At 35.1% G+C, this 18,022-nt stretch overlaps 1 protein-coding gene across 1 annotated transcript; it reads right to left on the minus strand.

Annotated features, from left to right (window-relative positions):
* Nucleotides 1–212: 212 nt before the first annotated feature.
* On the minus strand, nt 213–17,750 carry calb2b (calbindin 2b). Its single transcript, XM_056462810.1, has 11 exons — nt 17,443–17,750; nt 15,049–15,119; nt 14,662–14,751; nt 7,937–8,017; nt 5,606–5,662; nt 5,446–5,523; nt 5,313–5,368; nt 5,195–5,234; nt 2,549–2,602; nt 1,432–1,503; nt 213–754 (listed from the first exon to the last, which is right to left on the minus strand). Exons 1-11 carry the CDS (start codon nt 17,534–17,536, stop codon nt 638–640), a joined length of 810 nt encoding a protein of 269 aa, XP_056318785.1. The 5' UTR covers nt 17,537–17,750; the 3' UTR covers nt 213–637.
* Nucleotides 17,751–18,022: the final 272 nt, after the last annotated feature.

An 18,022-nucleotide genomic window follows, 5' to 3' on the forward strand; every position in this document is an offset into this window, starting at 1 on the left:
GAAGATTACCAAGACAAACTTTTTTCAGTGGATTAACTTGCACAGAATAATTGTTCACCCTAAGAAAAAAAGTGTGCACTAACAAAAAAAAAACATTGGAAATTTTGATTTGACCAGACAAAAATTCAATATTTATGTTGTTTGTTTGTTTTTTACAGTGCAAAAAATATGGAAACTGTTGTACATGCTTTAAATCAGAGGAAGCGGGACCATTTAGAAGGTAAAATGTCTTATCCGATCTTTATTTGAGTCATTCTTTTATCAGTGTTGGCAAATCAGAACAGTCTACAGTCTTGCTAGGAACAAAAAAAAAAGGAGGAATGGAAGAGAGGAAAGGAGAGAGAGCAGAGACTGCACGCTGTACATAAAATAACAAAACCAATGAAAGATTTGATACGAGCAGGAGAGAGAGACCATATATCCATTATAATACCACAATGTCATTTTGACATAAAAAGAGAGATGCACACATCGAGAAGCCATATCTTTGGGAAAGGCATGCCACGGAGAGAGGGTTTGTTGTGGACGCTGACTAACTCTGACAGGATAGAGGTGGAGCAGAGCCACCACATGCACCTGCTTTGGCTAGATTGGGGTGGGTGGAGGTATGGAGGAGGAGGAGTGAGTGTTCAGAGCTTCACACGGATGGATCTTTGCATAGCACAATCTCCAGCTCTGTGCGGAACAGCTTTCCTCCGTCAGACAGTGCCATGATGCTCTTCTTTGAGCTGGACAGGTTGTGAGGGTCGACGGCCTGAAAGAGGACACATAGAGATGTCTATTAGTATGCAGATTAGTCAGATTTGTTGCTGAAATGCAGCATTAGTGCAGCCTTATACATTCAGGTTCGGAGTGTTAATATTTTTTCTGATTTTGAAAGAAATTTCTTAAATTTACAAAAGCTGCAATGGAAAAAATCAAAATATTGTGAAATATTATTACAATTTAAAATAGCAGTTTTCTTTTTTTTTTTTTAAGTTATTTATTTCAATAATAGAACAATCTGAATTTTTGGTGTATTTACTCCAGTTTTCAGTGTCATACGATCTTTCAAAAATCATTCAAATTTGTCAATTTATCAATATTATATGATACCATATGATATATATATATATATTATGTATTATTAATATACTATGTTGTTATTATTATTATTATTATTACATATTTAAGTCATAAAAGTTAGAAAGTCTTGAAATAACCCCCAGTAACACTCCAGGGTTTTTTTTTCCATTGAGACTTTCAGTGAGTGCCCAATAAAAGGTTAAAAATGGGTTCAGTATAAGGTTTTTTGTGAATTTCTTCTAATCTTCTATCTAATCTTTAAAAAAGGAAAAATTATGAAGGTCTTTACTGCTGTCTGTGCTGCTTCAGGTGCAGTTTTTTGCTTCATATTTTAAAGATACAGCAGTAAATTCATATCCAATTTACCATTTTATGTTTATGGTAGAGGTCTCTCAGCAGGGCATCCAGTTCATGTTCATCAATATAACCATTGCCATCCTGTTGAGGGAAAATCAAAAGCAGATTTACACACAATCTAAACATTTCAAAGACATATTGGATAGAATAATTAGCAGTTGAATGAGTTTTTTTTTTCATTCTAAGCACAAATTATGTATGTGTGCTGTTTGTGGATATGACAAAGTTAGGAATTTGTTTTTAAATAGTGTTTGTTTGTTTGTTTGTTTGTTTGTTTGTTTGTTTGTTTTTTGCGTGTGTGTGTTCAAAAACACAGGTGTACAGTTGAAGAATTATTAGCCCCCCTTTGAATTTTTTTTCTTTTTTAAATATTTCCCAAATGTTTAACAGAGCAAAGAAATTTTCACAGTATGTCTGATAATATTTTTTCTTCTGGAGAAAGCCTTATTTCTTTTATTTCAGCTAGAATAAAAGCAGTTTTTTATTTTTTTAAAACCATTTTAAGGTCAAAATTATTAGCCCTTTAAGCTAATTGATATTTTTTTGATAGTCTACAGAACAAACCATCATTATACAATAACTTGCCTAACTACCCTAACCTGCCTAGTTAACCTTATTAATCTAGTTAAGCCTTTAAATGTCACTTTAAGCTGTAAAGAAGTGTCTTGAAAAATATCTAGTCAAATATTATTTACTGTCATCATGGCAAAGATTAAATAAATCAGTTATTAGACATGAGTTATTAAAGCTATTATGTTCAGAAATGTGTTGAAGAAATCTTCTCTCCATTAAACAGAAATTGGGGGAAAAATAAAGAGGGCTCATAATTCAGGGGGGTTAATAATTCTGATTTCAACTGTAAGTGAGTTGGATAAATTAAAATTGGCTGTAGTGTATGAGCCACAGCACCGAGGGTTAATGAGTTAATGTACTCTCAGTACTGGGTTGTGGCTGGACGGGCTTCCGCTGTATAAAACATATGCCAGAGTAATTGGCGGTTCGTTTCACTGTGTCGACCCCTGATAAATCAAGCACTAAGCCTAAGGAAAGTGAGTTAGTAGATTACAAACCCACAATACAAGACAAAATCAACACACACAAACTTGGAAAATGCACATTATCTAACCTTGTCGTAGTAGTTGAAGATTGCTTCAAATTCTTCAGCAGACAGTTTGAAGTTCTGGTGATGAAGAGGAAAAAGAGAGTCCTTTATACTCCGTGTACTGTATGTGATTTATTGTATTAATCAACTTATCTTTAGATTTGATTTTCATAACTAGAGGATAATCCTCCTAATCCTTTGGATTACAACAGAATAATGCAGCGACACTTACTGTAGCATCATTCCCCTCCCCCAAAAAGAGAATGCACACCGTTCATAAACATGCCAATGTAATATATAATAAATAACGCGATGCGGTCATGCCAGAAATGCCACATAAAAGTCATTTAGAAATGGCTTAGTGTAATACACATAGATTATTCATCTTGATTCATCTCATTAGTATTCCACTAATGATAATAATATTCAGTTCATATCTAAATTGCATCGCTCTTTATGTATTTTATTATTTATATTTACAGTCAACATTTTAGGCCGCTGTGCAGCTTGTGTATATTAAAATGCCTTCAGATTTCCTCAAAGAATAGGACAAATTCTTCCTGTATATTGTTTTTCCCTAAATATACTGTACATTTATACTAAACATATCCTAATGATGACCTATTAAAAACAATCAATTAAAAACATATTTAAAGTAAAGAGACATAACATAAAAAACAATCTAAACAATCTAAATTTCATTAAAATGTCTGTATATGGCTACTCTTTCATTAATATTTAAAACTTGTCTCATTTCTTTGATCGTCATAATGCTTTGAAGCTGAATTTGTTGTTGATATTTTCAGTCGTGTTGTTGAGGAAAAAAACAGAGAAAGAGAGAGAGTGAGCATCCAGTGAATGTGGGGAGACTGGGTCAGATGAATATGTCTACGGGTTCAAGAATAATCTATGGAGATTATCGTAACTACAGTAGGATTGAAGTAATCCCTATCGACCCATGTTCTCTGTGACAGAAAGCAGCAACCAATCTGCCATCAGGTTAACTCTGAGACACAGACCAGACCTATAAACACACATGCCTAATGAACAGACACACATTCGCCTGCAATCATGTGTGTTTCTATACAACTCCAGCAGAAATCTAGAAAAAGATCTAAAAAAAAAGATCTAAAAAAAACTTGCTATATTGCAAATCTTAGCAGTTTGTCTTTAGCTCAGACTGTACTGTGATTCTACTGTTAGTGCAAACACTGCCAGTGCATCATATTTATTGTGCCAATTCTATCCTTAAACACCTTGGGCAGGATTCAAAACCTCTTTTGTCGGGATTTACAAAAAAAATGGCTTTCAAAATTAAAACATGGTTTTATTTGAAATAATACCAAAAAAACATAGTTATTGTAGTTAAATCAACCATAGTTTTGCAACACTAACCATAGTTAAAATACCATCTTATGTTTAGTAAAACTGTGGTCATAAATATAGCGATAAATGTGCCGAAAAACATGTTTAATATACATTTTTGCAGATGAACACGATGCATATGCATGTGTTTCCATTTCACTTGCAATATTTGCAATATAGAGAATATAAATGAATTATGGAACTTGATTAACTGAAGTTTCCGGAAGAACAAACGAATCGCGACCATGAACAATCAAAACGAATCTTACAAATATTTCCCTGTTTAGATATTTGGCCTTAAAATCACATCTGAAACAAGAGCAACGCATGTGAAATGAGTGATTTTGTCATATTTTCATGTGTAAAACGTAACATGTTCACTCTTTTCCAAATGAAAATATTCCCAAATATTCCCATGTTTCAAGTGCTACTTTAACATCTAAAGTTATATTTGCATTCATGTGATCATTGTGTCCTTACACAAAAACATCACATCATCTATATGTTATAGTCACATGTGAAACACACTCATGGAACACATGTGAAACACATGGTTTTGGAATATTTTCATTTAAAACGCATAATTTTTCCAATTTAAACACTCTGAAACCTTCTGTTTTAATCTGCCCCTCACATGTGTTCTACGTGTGTTTTAAAGGGCACCTATTTTACCCTTTTCAAGATTTAAGATAAATATTTTGTGTCTCCAGAATATGTCTGTAAAGTTTCAGCTCAAAATACCAATCAGTTTATTTATTATACCTTTTAGAATGTTGACATTATGATGACTGATGATCACAGAGAGCTGAACAGATCCTTTAATTACGATTGCTTTGCGCACATCCGGTTTTGTTGATAGGATTATACGCGTTACTATGGAGACATATTAATACACAGCTGTCAATCAACTCACTTGGCAGGAAAACCGCACTACTACATCTTAGTCGGCCTCAAAATGGGAGGGATTTGGATACTTTTTTAACATCAGGAAATTTTAAAAAAGAGACTTATTGTCTTTATATCTCACTAATATGACTGTGGACACACTATACCTACACACAGTTCTGTTCAATCAGCTCACAAAAGATGATTTTCATCATAGGTGCCCTTTAAATGCAACTTTAACATGTTTAGCTCATGTGCCGTTCATGTGGTTTTGTTTAAAAGCACAATGATGCATTTAAGGGTTATACTTTGTTCACACTTTACATACCCTGGAAATCAAACCCATGGTTTTAGTATTCCTGTTCATGATTAAGTACACTATTATTGACTGTTACCTAACACCGTGAAGTCTGATCTTACCTGAAACTTGAGCAGAAAATTCTCTTCCACAGGAAGCAGTCTAAAAGACACAAGTTTTACAAGTAAAACGATACTGCATTAATACAAACTGACTTCAACTTACTCAAAGGATTCTCACCTGGCCATCTCAGACAGTCCCAGTTTCCCGTCGCCATTCAGGTCGAACATTTTAAGCTGCAGATAAGAGGCACAAATGAGCAAGCGGTTGTGTATGCATGTAAACTGTTTGTTCGCTTGTGTTGTGTACTCACTATGGTCTGCGTATACTCATTCAGTTTTTTGTCATCATAATGTCTGTTGGCTTTCTTCAACAGATCTGACAGGAAGCCCTAGGGAGAAGAAATGATTGTATTTAGCCATGGATCTATAATAGCTACAGTGTAGGAAGCTGTGTGACCTATTGAGCTATACCTTCAGTTCATTGGATTCAATGTATCCGCTGCGATCGGTATCATATTTTCTCCATGCCTGGAAAAATGAAACGCAGTCATTAAGACAGACACATCTACACTTCCTGCATGCATGTATAGATTTTTTTTGACCAGCAAAGGTGAAACGTACAAGATTTCCACTAAACAAATAAATAAAAATATTCATACTTGTACGTGATTACATAGCTGCTATTCTGATTAAACTGGTGAATTTGGTATCACACTGGGATTACTGGCGAGCTGATCTGATGCGAAGGGAATCCCACCTGCCCTCATCAACCACAGTGTGTGTTATTGCAGTACGTGTTTGTATATTGCTCTATAATGGACGCAAAACGCCTTTGTCGTGTTCACCGATCTTTCTTCTCACATGTTCAACAGAATGAACATGTTTTGTATTATTTACAAAATCACCTTGTTGTACAAATGAACCTCCATTAACCCAGTTACACACACACACACACCGAATTCTTTTATGTATTGCAGGACATTCATAATGGATAACTCACTGCAAACTGAATTTTCTACTGCTCTCCCAGACTTTCTTTCACTCAGATGCACACAAAGCAACGCAGTCATTGAAGAATATTTCATGTTTACAGCAAGACATTCATCTGTAAGGAGTAATGTGTTGCAAGTACACATAATACACTTAAGTACAATAACATTTGGTGCAATATATCGTACAGCAAAAAATAGGCCTGTCACAATATCTATTTTTTGTTGAAGGATATGTTGCACCAAAAGATATTGTGATGAACAATATTACTTTCATTTTTAGACTTAAGAATATTTGATGTAATTATAGTCATTTTAACAAATTAATTATTAGGCACTAGAATCAGAATGTGGAAACATATACCCTAAACAGATATTAACAAAAAAGTTCAAGGTACTGAACTAGAAAAAAAGTAAAAAAAGATTTAACAAAGTAATTTTAGACTAATAATAGTGTTTTTTGTTTGTTTGTTTTTTACCATACTGACACTGACAGATGACAGACGCTGCGCAATCAGATAAAACGTTGCTAACATTGGTTTATATGTAGGTGCGATTTATATATGAGCAATATCACACGAGTAGCAGTGTGATGTGGCTGTATATCGGCACTGGTGGGAGGCGTGCCTTGGTGCGTTGACCCTAGTCTCATCTCAGTGATACAAGTGTGATATTGCGTTTATACAACAGTTCGACGGCATAATCGTGTGTATAACAAAGAAAATCAAACACGAGAGTCTAAAAATTATTTTGTTTTAGGAACTACTTTCTTTCACCATTCATTCACATCTGCAGCTGACGTCAGAACAGCAGAAGCCTTTACTAATTCACCAATGTCACTTTAGAGCTAGTATTTGAATGATTCTCTACCGTAATGTGATAACAAGGTGATATTGCTGACATTTTAAGATTATAAGGCTATCACAATAATTAACTAAGAATAATTAATAATTATTAATTATAATTTTAAAAAGCAGCCCAGTCACTACCAGACAGCTGTTGTGTTTGCGATGAAGAAAAATGCTAAACACATGCGGGCATTTCTTCTTTCTTTCTACCAACACAACACACATTCCGGATATGCAAGTTCCATACTCAATACACTACAATTATATGGTAGAAATACAGCACTACAACGTACAAGAGAAACAGATCAACTTAAAATATCACTTACTTGTTTAATAATGATTTGATCACCTGTAGTTAAAAATTACGCCGTTTTCTCTTATGCTGTCTCTATCGCCATCTTGTGGATGGACAACATCAACCATCTTAGCTCTGCTCAATGACAGGCTAATGGCTGCTGATGCGCTGTCTCTCAGAAATTATAAATATTTGAAAATAGGCACTATCCTTATAAATGTATAGTTGCAATCTAAACAGCTAGATTGTTGACTAAAAAAAGCCTCTAAAGTACATTATGTTGACCAACAGCAGCAATATTTGTCAAACTGTAGAGTGTCATCTGCTTGTTGCTGAATGTGGGTGGAGTAATACACAAGGGTGAAGAGGCAGAATATCACACGGCTATCAACCAGTCAGATTCAAGAACTAGACCGAACTGTTGTATAAATATATATATATATATATATATATATATATATATATATATATATATATATATATATATATATATATATATATATATATATATATATATATATATTGCATCAAGTTCGAGTCCATGTGTTGTGCGATAAGTCGATACATTGATTATTGTGACTACACTAAATGAAGGGGGAAGTTAACAATCGCATCAGTAAGAGACAGTAGACAGCAACAAAAATAATCATTGTTTCCATGTGTAACATACCGTCATAAACTCTGCACTGGATCCCACAAACTGTCTGAAGCACAATAGAAAATTCTCCTCTGTCGGCAGGATCTGGGCCAGCTACAAAAACAAAGAGTATTCTCGTCATCATTGAAGATTCATATTATCTTTATTGGATTATTTGTGTGTTTTATTTAATTGTTTTTTTATTTTTTATGTCGTGTTTCTTTTTTGAATACTTTCTTAACTAATACTGAACATAATATGCTGAAAAAACACTGCTGGTTATATTCAAAACATTCAATATAAAAATAAAATAAATATTTGCATGCATTGCAAGACATTACATACATTTAATTTATATCATTTTCAGTATAGTTAATGTTTTTATTTACTATATGTTTGTGTATATTGGAATAGCATTACATCAAGGTATAACATTATAAAGTATCTTAATTACATGCTATTTTTAGTTTATGTAGTGTTTATTTGCTGTATATATTGTATACAGAAAGACGGATAAACAGACTAGATAGATAGATAGATAGATAGATAGATAGATAGATAGATAGATAGATAGATAGATAGATAGATAGATAGATAGATAGATAGATAGATAGATAGATAGATAGATAGATAGATAGATAGATAGATAGATACTGAATGTACTTTACACTTTGTATTACACTTTATACATTATATAAACTGTATAGTAAATAAGTGACACTAGTAATTAAATACATTAAATGTACTGAAAGAGATTTCTTTATTCCTCATCTACTATAGGTTTAGACTCAGAAGATAATTCCATTGAACAGGATTTCAGCACCATGGACAGCCGCACAGAGGAGCACAAAGCTCTTATCCAAAGCAGCCCTTTTGCTACACCATCAACCAAGAGCTTCTGTTTGAGTTGTTGTGTGTATGTGTGTGCGTGTGTGTGTGTGTGTGTGTGTGTGTGTGTGTGTGTGTATAAAGCCTCTCTCTCTGGCTTAAGAAGAGAGAGCCTGCGAGAGCTGGACAGAGATGAGAGACCATTTCATGCTCTTGGTTATCTTTTTCCGCCTCAACAGAGGAGTTTGTCATTGCTGAACTACTGAGGGGACACTAAACCATACCAAACCCAAAAGTAAGCAAAGCTCTAAAACCATCGCTCTATGACGAGTTCCACCTCTGAATGCACTGGGCCTGGAGGATCACCCTTCGTCTATGTAGAGAAAAGCACCTTTAATCCATCTGATCTTTCGTTTGATCATCTGAAAAGGTGTATAGTATTCTTACATATAGAGAAAGTATACTTTTATGATCATGGAGCTTATTTAAATCTGATAAAACATATAAATCATAAAGAGAGACAGTAAAGTTGAATGTACTGGATTTATGGCTGTCGCTGAGTCTGACACAGCACTGCACATGTTACGTAATTATGGGCTAAGCACCAAAAATGCATAGGCATCGTTTCTAATGACATTTCCCCCCCTTTTTAATGAATATTGGCAGGCAACCCCTTTTTCCATCATATGCTTAATTCCAGCGGCGTAGATTTAGGGTGGACGGAGGGGACACGTCCCCACCAATATCCGCCAACTATTAAAATGTCCCCACCAATAATTTAACTCACTTTTTTAAACATATGATCATCGTGATTGGCTGTGCCTTTCCCTGCTGTAGCTGCTTAAGAGACAAACAGCGAGCACCAAAATTGTGCAGGTGAATTTCCCGTGCAAGATCAAGGTGTGTGACACACGCAAGTGAGAATGGCGGCAGCAAAAAAAGGTGGACAGGAGCTTTTTTCAATGAAAAGTGTAAGTCACATTAAACTCTAGTTCGCTACTGAATGAGTCCATCATAATGCAGTTAATGCTTATGTTTTTCCCACTTTAACACACAGTCTATCGTTATAGCAGACTGATATAGTCTGTGCATAATATGCTCTGAAAACTAACTGCAGAATAAACAGCTACATGTAAAAGTATATGATCCCTGCCAGTTCTCCTAATCTCTCAGAGTAGCATGTCCAATTTGAAACTGTTAGTCAGAAAAACTACCGCCTGTGCTCCATCCTTTATCAACACATGATATACGAGACATGTTTAATTTGCATTTTGGCTAAAATAAACAGAAGTCTTTATTAAACTCTCTCTTTATCAATTAATAAACATTCTTTTAACATTACACTATCAGGCCCATGTGCATTTAAACTAAGTTTTATATTACAGTTTTATAAATAATAATAAAAAAAAATTATAATAAAGAAATATGAAAAAGATACTTGTATTTAAATTACAAATTTATTATCATCTATCTTTAAATTTTTTTTTTATAAATCTGTTAAAACTTGCTTTAAATTAAAAACTGGAGCCTATTGGCAAATAACAAACTGGCCAGAACATTAAACTATCCTCAGTCGGAATTTGGCCATTTGAAAAAGAAAAAGTCAAGCAAAATAATAATAATACAACTTTTGGTTATTCAAACCACCTGGACCCCCCTTGGCTACGGGCCTGACTATTAAATTTAACTTAATCAATTTTATGAAGAGAGGATTGATTAATAATACATTTTTAATGCAGTTAAACAATTAATATATATATATATATATATATATATATATATATATATATATATATATATATATATATATATATATATATATATATATATATATATATATATATATATATGCAAACATATGCCCTTGCTTAATTCTGAAGAAGTGGTCAGGGGATATGGAATACAATAGCTGTATTTGCCTTATTTCTGAACCAAAATCACAACTGGTCACCTTTGGATTGGAGCAGTATACAGAGACACATTTTTATTTGAAGTTTTCCATGTCAGCCTTTCTTAATTGTGTTTTATTTTATGAATGATTTTGTGTATCGAGAGATGCATCCCAAATCCCATACTTATGCACTTTTCTACACCCTTTTGTAGTATAAATAGTGCAAGTAGTGCATTTACACTGAAAACTCTGTAAAGAATAAGTGCACCTTAAATGATGATGCGCTTATTCAACCGGTAATATGAAGTGTTGAGTGATGGACACTTCACGCACTCAATGGCCGCAGCTTTGCTCAGGTATCGGAAGGGGTGCCGCTTTCGGGCCTGATGTTGGATTACTTTATTTATTTTGAATTGTGAAAGCTAAATTCTCCTACGAGAGTGATTATGCCGCCTCCTGATGGTGAATGTGGTTACTCATAGCAGGTAGTTTGGTCATTTATTTCACCAATTTGCCAACCGGTAAGTGTTCCTTTTGGGACAACATTACACTCATACACTATGCTGTTGTGTGTGTAAGTGCATAAGTACATAGTGCATTAGTGTATAGTGTGCTATTTGGGACGCAGCTATTGTAAATCGCGGTATGCATCTATAGCAGTGTTTCTCAACCACATTCCTGGAGGACCACTAATATTGCACATTTTCCATGTCTCCTTAACCAAACACATCTGATTCAGATCATCAGCTCATTGGCAGAGACTGAAAGACCTGTAATTGGTGTGAGAGAGAAAGGAGACATGCAAAACATGCAGTGCTAGTGGTCCTCCAGGAACGTGGTTAAGAAACACTGATCTAAAAAAATGTTTGGTGATGCCATCTTGTGGCCAAAAATTTAAATGAAATTTGCAGATGACCTAATAATCCTATTTTTATGTTTAGCCTATTGTCAAAAAAACTAGTCCTAATAGATCCAATTGCCAATTAGCCACAATTAGCCTCTCTGCTATTTTTATTTATTTATTTGTAAAGCTCCTCGCTTACCGCTGATCTCAATGACCTTACACTGACCACAGCACATCAGTTTGGTCACATGGCCACCAATTGGTTATAAATCTACAAACTAACATTTCATATCATTAGCAATCACACTCATTATTAGTCAGCCATTTTAACTTTATCTACAAATGTCTTCAGTTACTCATAATGTGATTGGGCTCTTAATAACTGCTAGCAGCTATTACATTTTTGATTCCTTTAATGGCAAAGTTACATTTTCAGCCCCATCAAGCAGCAGTCAAACTGGATTTTTCTCCTTATAGACCATTTCAATGTGGTAATGTCATTGGCCCTTAAACATCTCCTGCTTGTTATCATGCTATTTCATAATTGTAAAAAGAGACAATTCAATCATATCTTCACATTAAAACTGTTATCATAAAATTATTTAGCAGTATGTGGACCTGTTTGGATTCTCGGAAAATTAAAAAATAAAATGTAAAACAGGAAATACATTAGCACCATTGTTATTGTTTACATTCCTCAAAAGGGTCTATAGACTTCCATTCATATGCAAGCGAATGCATCAGACCGGAAACGCAAGCTTGTGCGACAAGTTTCGCAGGGTTGTTGTTAGATCGGATATGGTTGCGGCCAGAAGTTAACGAGAATTTATATTATTTATAAAATTTCCCATTTATTGTATTTTATTAACGTCTACCCCAACCCTAAACTCAATCGTCACAGTAACATAAAAACAATAGTTGTACCGAGAATTATTTATGTTATCTATTAAATTACCCCCAACCCAACCGTCACAGCACTGTAAAAATATTAATTATTGTTATACACTATCGCACTTCTGGCCGACCACATATCCAATCTAGACTTTTCCATTTCTTTTGCAGTTCGCTGTGTTGCAAAGTTCAAGCTTGGTGAACTCTGACCTGTGAAATCGCATGCCGCGTGACTGCGTGAGACCAATCGAAGATCAAAACATGACCTCTCTGGACAGAAATTTTATGCCGCAGTCACACTAGAGTTTGAGCTTGCGAAATTCTGTCGTACGGTGCTGTGAAAAGGGGCGGGATTAAACAAGATGATTAGACATTTTGAAAAAGCGAGCGGTTGGTCCATGTTTTTTCGATTTCTAAACATGACCTCTCTGGACAGAAATTTAAAGCATGGACCAATCACTCGTTTTTTAAATGTCTAATCGTCTTGTTTAATCCCGCCCCTTTTCGCAGTGTCGTACGACAGAATTTCACAAGCACAAACTCTAGTGTGACAGCGGCATCACTCAAATATTCAGTGTTACATCATCAATTTGATTGGCTTTCTTATTATGAATATTGAAAACAGCAGTGCTGCTTAATATTTTTGTGGAAATAGTGACACTTTTTTAAGATGACAAAAGTTTAAAAGGACAGCTTTTATGTGACAACAGCGTTTATTTATCTAAACTTATCTCCTCCTATTCTGTATTGGATTTATTTTCTTTTCATTTGTTTGCGTTCAGTACAATAAATATGTTTCCTGGAAAAGTAAGTCCAGTCACCATTATTTTTGCTTCAGCTCCTCTGTTAAAAGATAGTAAAAACAAATTATCATCGCTCATTTCAGGAAGAATGAAAAACCTACTCTGAATGATAGGACATCATATTACTGGTATCTTTTGCACAACGTCGAGCAGAAACCCCCAAAGAGCAGCAAATCAGAAGATGACAGATACAATGATCTCAACATAACTAATCTGAGGCTTAAGCTTAGATTCACATACTGCAGACAGAAGAACAGATCACTGACTTGCACAGGCTTTGAATAAGGCTCCGAATGAGCTGCTGCTATCGTGCCAGCTTTCTGAATAAAGTGACATGTTGAAGGTTTGGTACCAGGTTAAAAACAGAGAATATAAAAACTCTTCTGAATGATCATATCATGTAATAACAACAAGGATTTTGTTCATAAGTCATTGAAAATATCTAATACTGCGAGATTTGAACGATGCTGATCATTTATAACCAATTCCCTTCTGCATTAAATGCATATTCCCCCAACTAAGCTTTAATCTGATAGACGGAGATGCTCTTCTCATCCTTTCAAAACCATTTTACCATCACTAATCTATACAGGAGTACCAAACAGGAAAATACAACTGAAAGCCAGCAAAGGAGAACTTAAAGGGGTAGATGACCCAAAAATGTACATTTACTCCCAGTTTACCCACCCTGAGTTAATTTATTCTGCTGATTACAAAAGAAGATATTTTGAAGAATGCCATAAACCTGTAACCATTAACTTCCGTAGCAGGAAAAACAGTAACACTTTACAATAACAGTACATGAATTATGATGTATTAATATGTAAACTAAACATTATTATGAATTAATGTTAAGGCATGCGCTAATCATGAACTAACTTTAACTACAACATGCGTCACAAGAGTTCCTGAGTAAATAATGGCTACCTTAATGACTTGTTAGTACATGTTGTTAATTAATGTATATTAAAGTTTAAGCTAACTCATGAGCTGTTAATGGATAATTATGTCATGACTTTACTTGGAGGGGCACATTATCATTAACTCATCCCTAACTCCTCATGAACAAGTGAAGGTGAGTAAATGATGACAGAATTTTCAGTTTTTGGTAAACTGTCCCAGCTTCATAAATAAATCAGGGTGACAATAATTGCAGGAGGGAAGCAGCTCATACAGTATGTTGACTGTGAGTGGATTAGTAAAGTTTTTCTTCCAGCATAACACATTTTATCCATTCGCTCATGCCATCACCATGATGGATGTCACCCACTGTCCTTTCCCTCCCCCTCATCCATCTCTCCCTCCACCCCTCCCTTCATCACTCCATCATCCCCTTCTCAATGCCACCTTCTGCCCTCTCCTTCAAGCCCCTAATCTGGCCTTATTGTCCTCTTTATATTGATTCCTGGTGTTGCGTTAATCTCGATTGGGGGTTTTGCAGAACTATCAAACCATTGCTATTTCTTCACTTTGATAGCCAAAATAAAATGTGCACGTTTACCTCTGACATCTCGATCTTCCCGTCACCGTTCTCATCGAATTTCTGCATAAACTCTTTCATCCTGTCTTTAAACGAAGCATTTGAAGGATCCTGAAAACCAAAACCAAACATGTCTGACATGTAAACAGCAGCTCAACTGAGATGGAACTGAATTTTCTTCAAGAAAGCAATCACTGAATAAAAGATAACAAGAAATTGGATTGCCATTAGAAAACATCAGCCAGATGGTATCTGCTTAGATGGCATGCGTGTGCATTAGGCTAGATTAAACTAAGCATCTCGTTCTGCGTGGCTTAATAACCGTTTGTGACATTCAGATCATCACTTATCAAGTACAACCGCATCTGAGGTTTTGCACATAATTGACGCACAAAACGCGTGACTCACCGCAGTTTTCCGTGCAATCTCCAACTCACGGATGAAATTTTCCAGTTCCTTCCCTTCAATGCAGCCATTGCCTAGAATGAAATTAACTTAAGTTCATTTATTTGATTATGTATTCAAACTGAACATCCAAGACACGCACATGCGATTCAGCTCGTGTTATCTGATGTAACTTGACAATCAGCATCTCTTTATGCATTAATTAAGGCTCTAATCATCACTTCATCTTGTTGATTCAAACTGCTGATGGACAAATTGTAAATTATAGAATAATTGAGTCAGATAAAAACTGGCATTTTCTCTGAAGTGCCTGCTACGGAAAGTTCTTACATATTATAGAGTTGAAGTCAGAATTACTAAACCCTCGTTTATTTTCTTCCCCAATTTCTGTTTAAAGGAGAGAACACATTTTAATACATTTCTAAACATAATAGTTTTAATAACTCATTACTAATAACTGATTTATTTTATCTTTGCCATGATGACAGTAAATAATATTTGACTAGATATTTTTCAAGACACTTCTATACAGCTTAAAGTGACGTTTAAAGGCTTAACTAGGTTAATTAGGTTAACTTGGCAGGTTAGGGTAATTAGGCAAGTCATTGTATAATGATGGTTTGTTCTGTAGACTATCAAAAAATATAAAGCTAAAAGGGGCTAATAATTTAGACCTTAAAATGGTGTTTAAAAAATTAAAAACTGCTTTTATTCTAGCTGAAATAAAACAAAAAAGACTTTCTCCAGAATAAAAAATATTATAGGAAATACTGTGAAAATTTCCTTGCTCTGTCATCATTTGGGAAATATTTAAAAAAAGAAAAAAACATTTAAATGGGGGCTAATAATTCTGACTTCAACTAATATTATCTTTCTTAATCTAGTTAATATTTAATGTAAATAATTTAACTTTTATGAAACACCAAAATGGACAGCTGTATTATTCCAATTTGCCATTTTGATCTCAGCCTAAAATGGTGTGCTTGTCCTGATCTCCAATCCTGACTTGATCAGTTTGCTGGTTTCTGGACATAATTAGCATAAAACCAGAACATTTGTTTTGGTTGCTATCTTAGTATCTTAATTGTTACTGAAGCCTACAGCAATTTGTGATTATGATGGAATGGCATTCCTTACTATGTCTAAACCAGCCTAAGATGGTTTGACGCTGCTTGACCCTGGGCACATCTCACCAGCTGGCTGAACATCTAATCCAGCTGAGTGCCAGGCTGAGAGACCAGATGAAGACCAGACTGGGAGGCCAGCTTAAGCTAAAAACAGCAAAACATCCTGGGCTGGTTTAAGTCAACATGGTTTTTTTTTTGCTCCCCCGGCAGGACAGCCTCTCTCTCTTTTAGCCCCGCCTATCGCCTTTCATCTTCATAGTCTCTCAAATGCTGACACACAAATCAATTTGAAGGAAAGATTCCATTCCAGAGTGAAATCAATAACGCCAACAATGCCTGTGGGGCATAATTTACTGAGCTGCGAAAACGCGTGGCTATCTGAGAGGAGTTAACAGGGCGATAGTAGACAATCATCCCACTGGCGCTTTTTCAATTTTCCTGAATTATTTAAAAATACGCTTGTGCGAAAAACTGCACTGCACATTGCATGAGGAGTCCGCTTGAGTTAGCGTCGCGCTGGATAAGTGTTGCCAGATCACGCAAAACAAGACATCGGTCCTGAGCCAATTATGCTAAACACGTTACTGTAATGTGCCATGTTGGGAAAACAAAATGTGAAATTGCTTTAATGGATAAATAATCCCTCAAATAATCCCTCACTTCCCCAAAACACAATGAAATGTTCTCATTGTATTCATAAATGTATTAATGGAGAAGCAGCTTATAATATGCGGATGTGGCAACATTCCTTTAGATGCGCACTTGCATTTACAACTTTTTTTTCTTTTATAAACGCGCAACTCGCTCTTGGAAAACAACATTAATACTTAAAATCTTACATATGTGACAGAAAAAACATACAAGTTCACATATCTGCACTTTATCTATCAAACAAACTAGAAAATAAATTAAAATAATAAATATAATTTATTTAAAGACGATAATTCAGCTGATATAGTATCATATTTCTTCATCGTTGACTTTTTTTGTATGATAATCACTTACATTTTTATTTGTTTGTTATCATTATTATCATTTTTTGTTGTAATTAACCATAAAAATGAGCACAAAATTCATTTTCTTTTCAGCTGAGTCCCTTAATAATCAGGGGTCGCCACAGCAGAATGAACCGCCAATGAACACAATATGTTTTTAGTCAATTAAAGTTTAATTAACTGCAGGCTGACATGAAATGCACTGCACAAAACTAAAAGCCTCTGATGTAGAAATAAACTAAGTGCGCTTTTCGTCCCGGGACGTTTCAACTCACCGTCAGCATCGAATTTATTCCAGATGTCCAGAAACTGAGAGGCAGTGAGTTCCGCCAAATGCAGAGAAATTGGCTCTGGTGCTTTATTCGCCATGTCTATGGTTTTTCCTCAGCCTTCTGTGTTTTTGTTTCTCAAAGAAAGAAATGTCCCGTCTTTGAAGCACTCCTCTCTGGAAGGTCTCTGGTAGTAGCCCGACAGAACAGCAGTTTTTAACCCCCACCGCAACTGCTGAAGCCTGCAGTTCACAGACACTCGCCAATAGGCGGCAACAGACAGCGATCATAAAAGCCGCTTCAGCAGTCGAGCTCATTCAGATCTGTACTCTAGGAGCAGCACAGTAGGATTATGGAAATGAATTCAAATGTTCGCAAATCCTTCGCCGACCGTATGCGCTTCCACGAGCAGAAAATAGCATCAAACTTTCCTAAAGCACACTGACGGTGACCAATACGAAGAATGTCTTAAGAGAAAAATATTTATCTAAGGCTTTGTTTATCAAATTTACAGTTTATGTAAAATGTATCCTGACAACTTCAAAATAAATCGTTTATTTGTTTGCTTTTCCAAATTGTAAGATTT

The sequence above is a fragment of the Danio aesculapii genome, chromosome 7 (assembly GCF_903798145.1).
Source record: "Danio aesculapii chromosome 7, fDanAes4.1, whole genome shotgun sequence".
Lineage (NCBI taxonomy): Eukaryota > Metazoa > Chordata > Actinopteri > Cypriniformes > Danionidae > Danio > Danio aesculapii.

Coding starts and splice junctions, on each gene's coding strand:
- calb2b (XM_056462810.1), bottom strand. CDS start 17,536: ATGGCGAATAAAGCACCAGAGCCAATTTCTCTGCATTTGGCGGAACTC. Junction 5,235..5,312: donor GGACTGTCTGAGATGGCCAG/GTGAGAATCCTT, acceptor TGTGTCTTTTAG/ACTGCTTCCTGTGGAAGAGA. Junction 1,504..2,548: donor TCTTCAACTACTACGACAAG/GTTAGATAATGT, acceptor TTCCCTCAACAG/GATGGCAATGGTTATATTGA.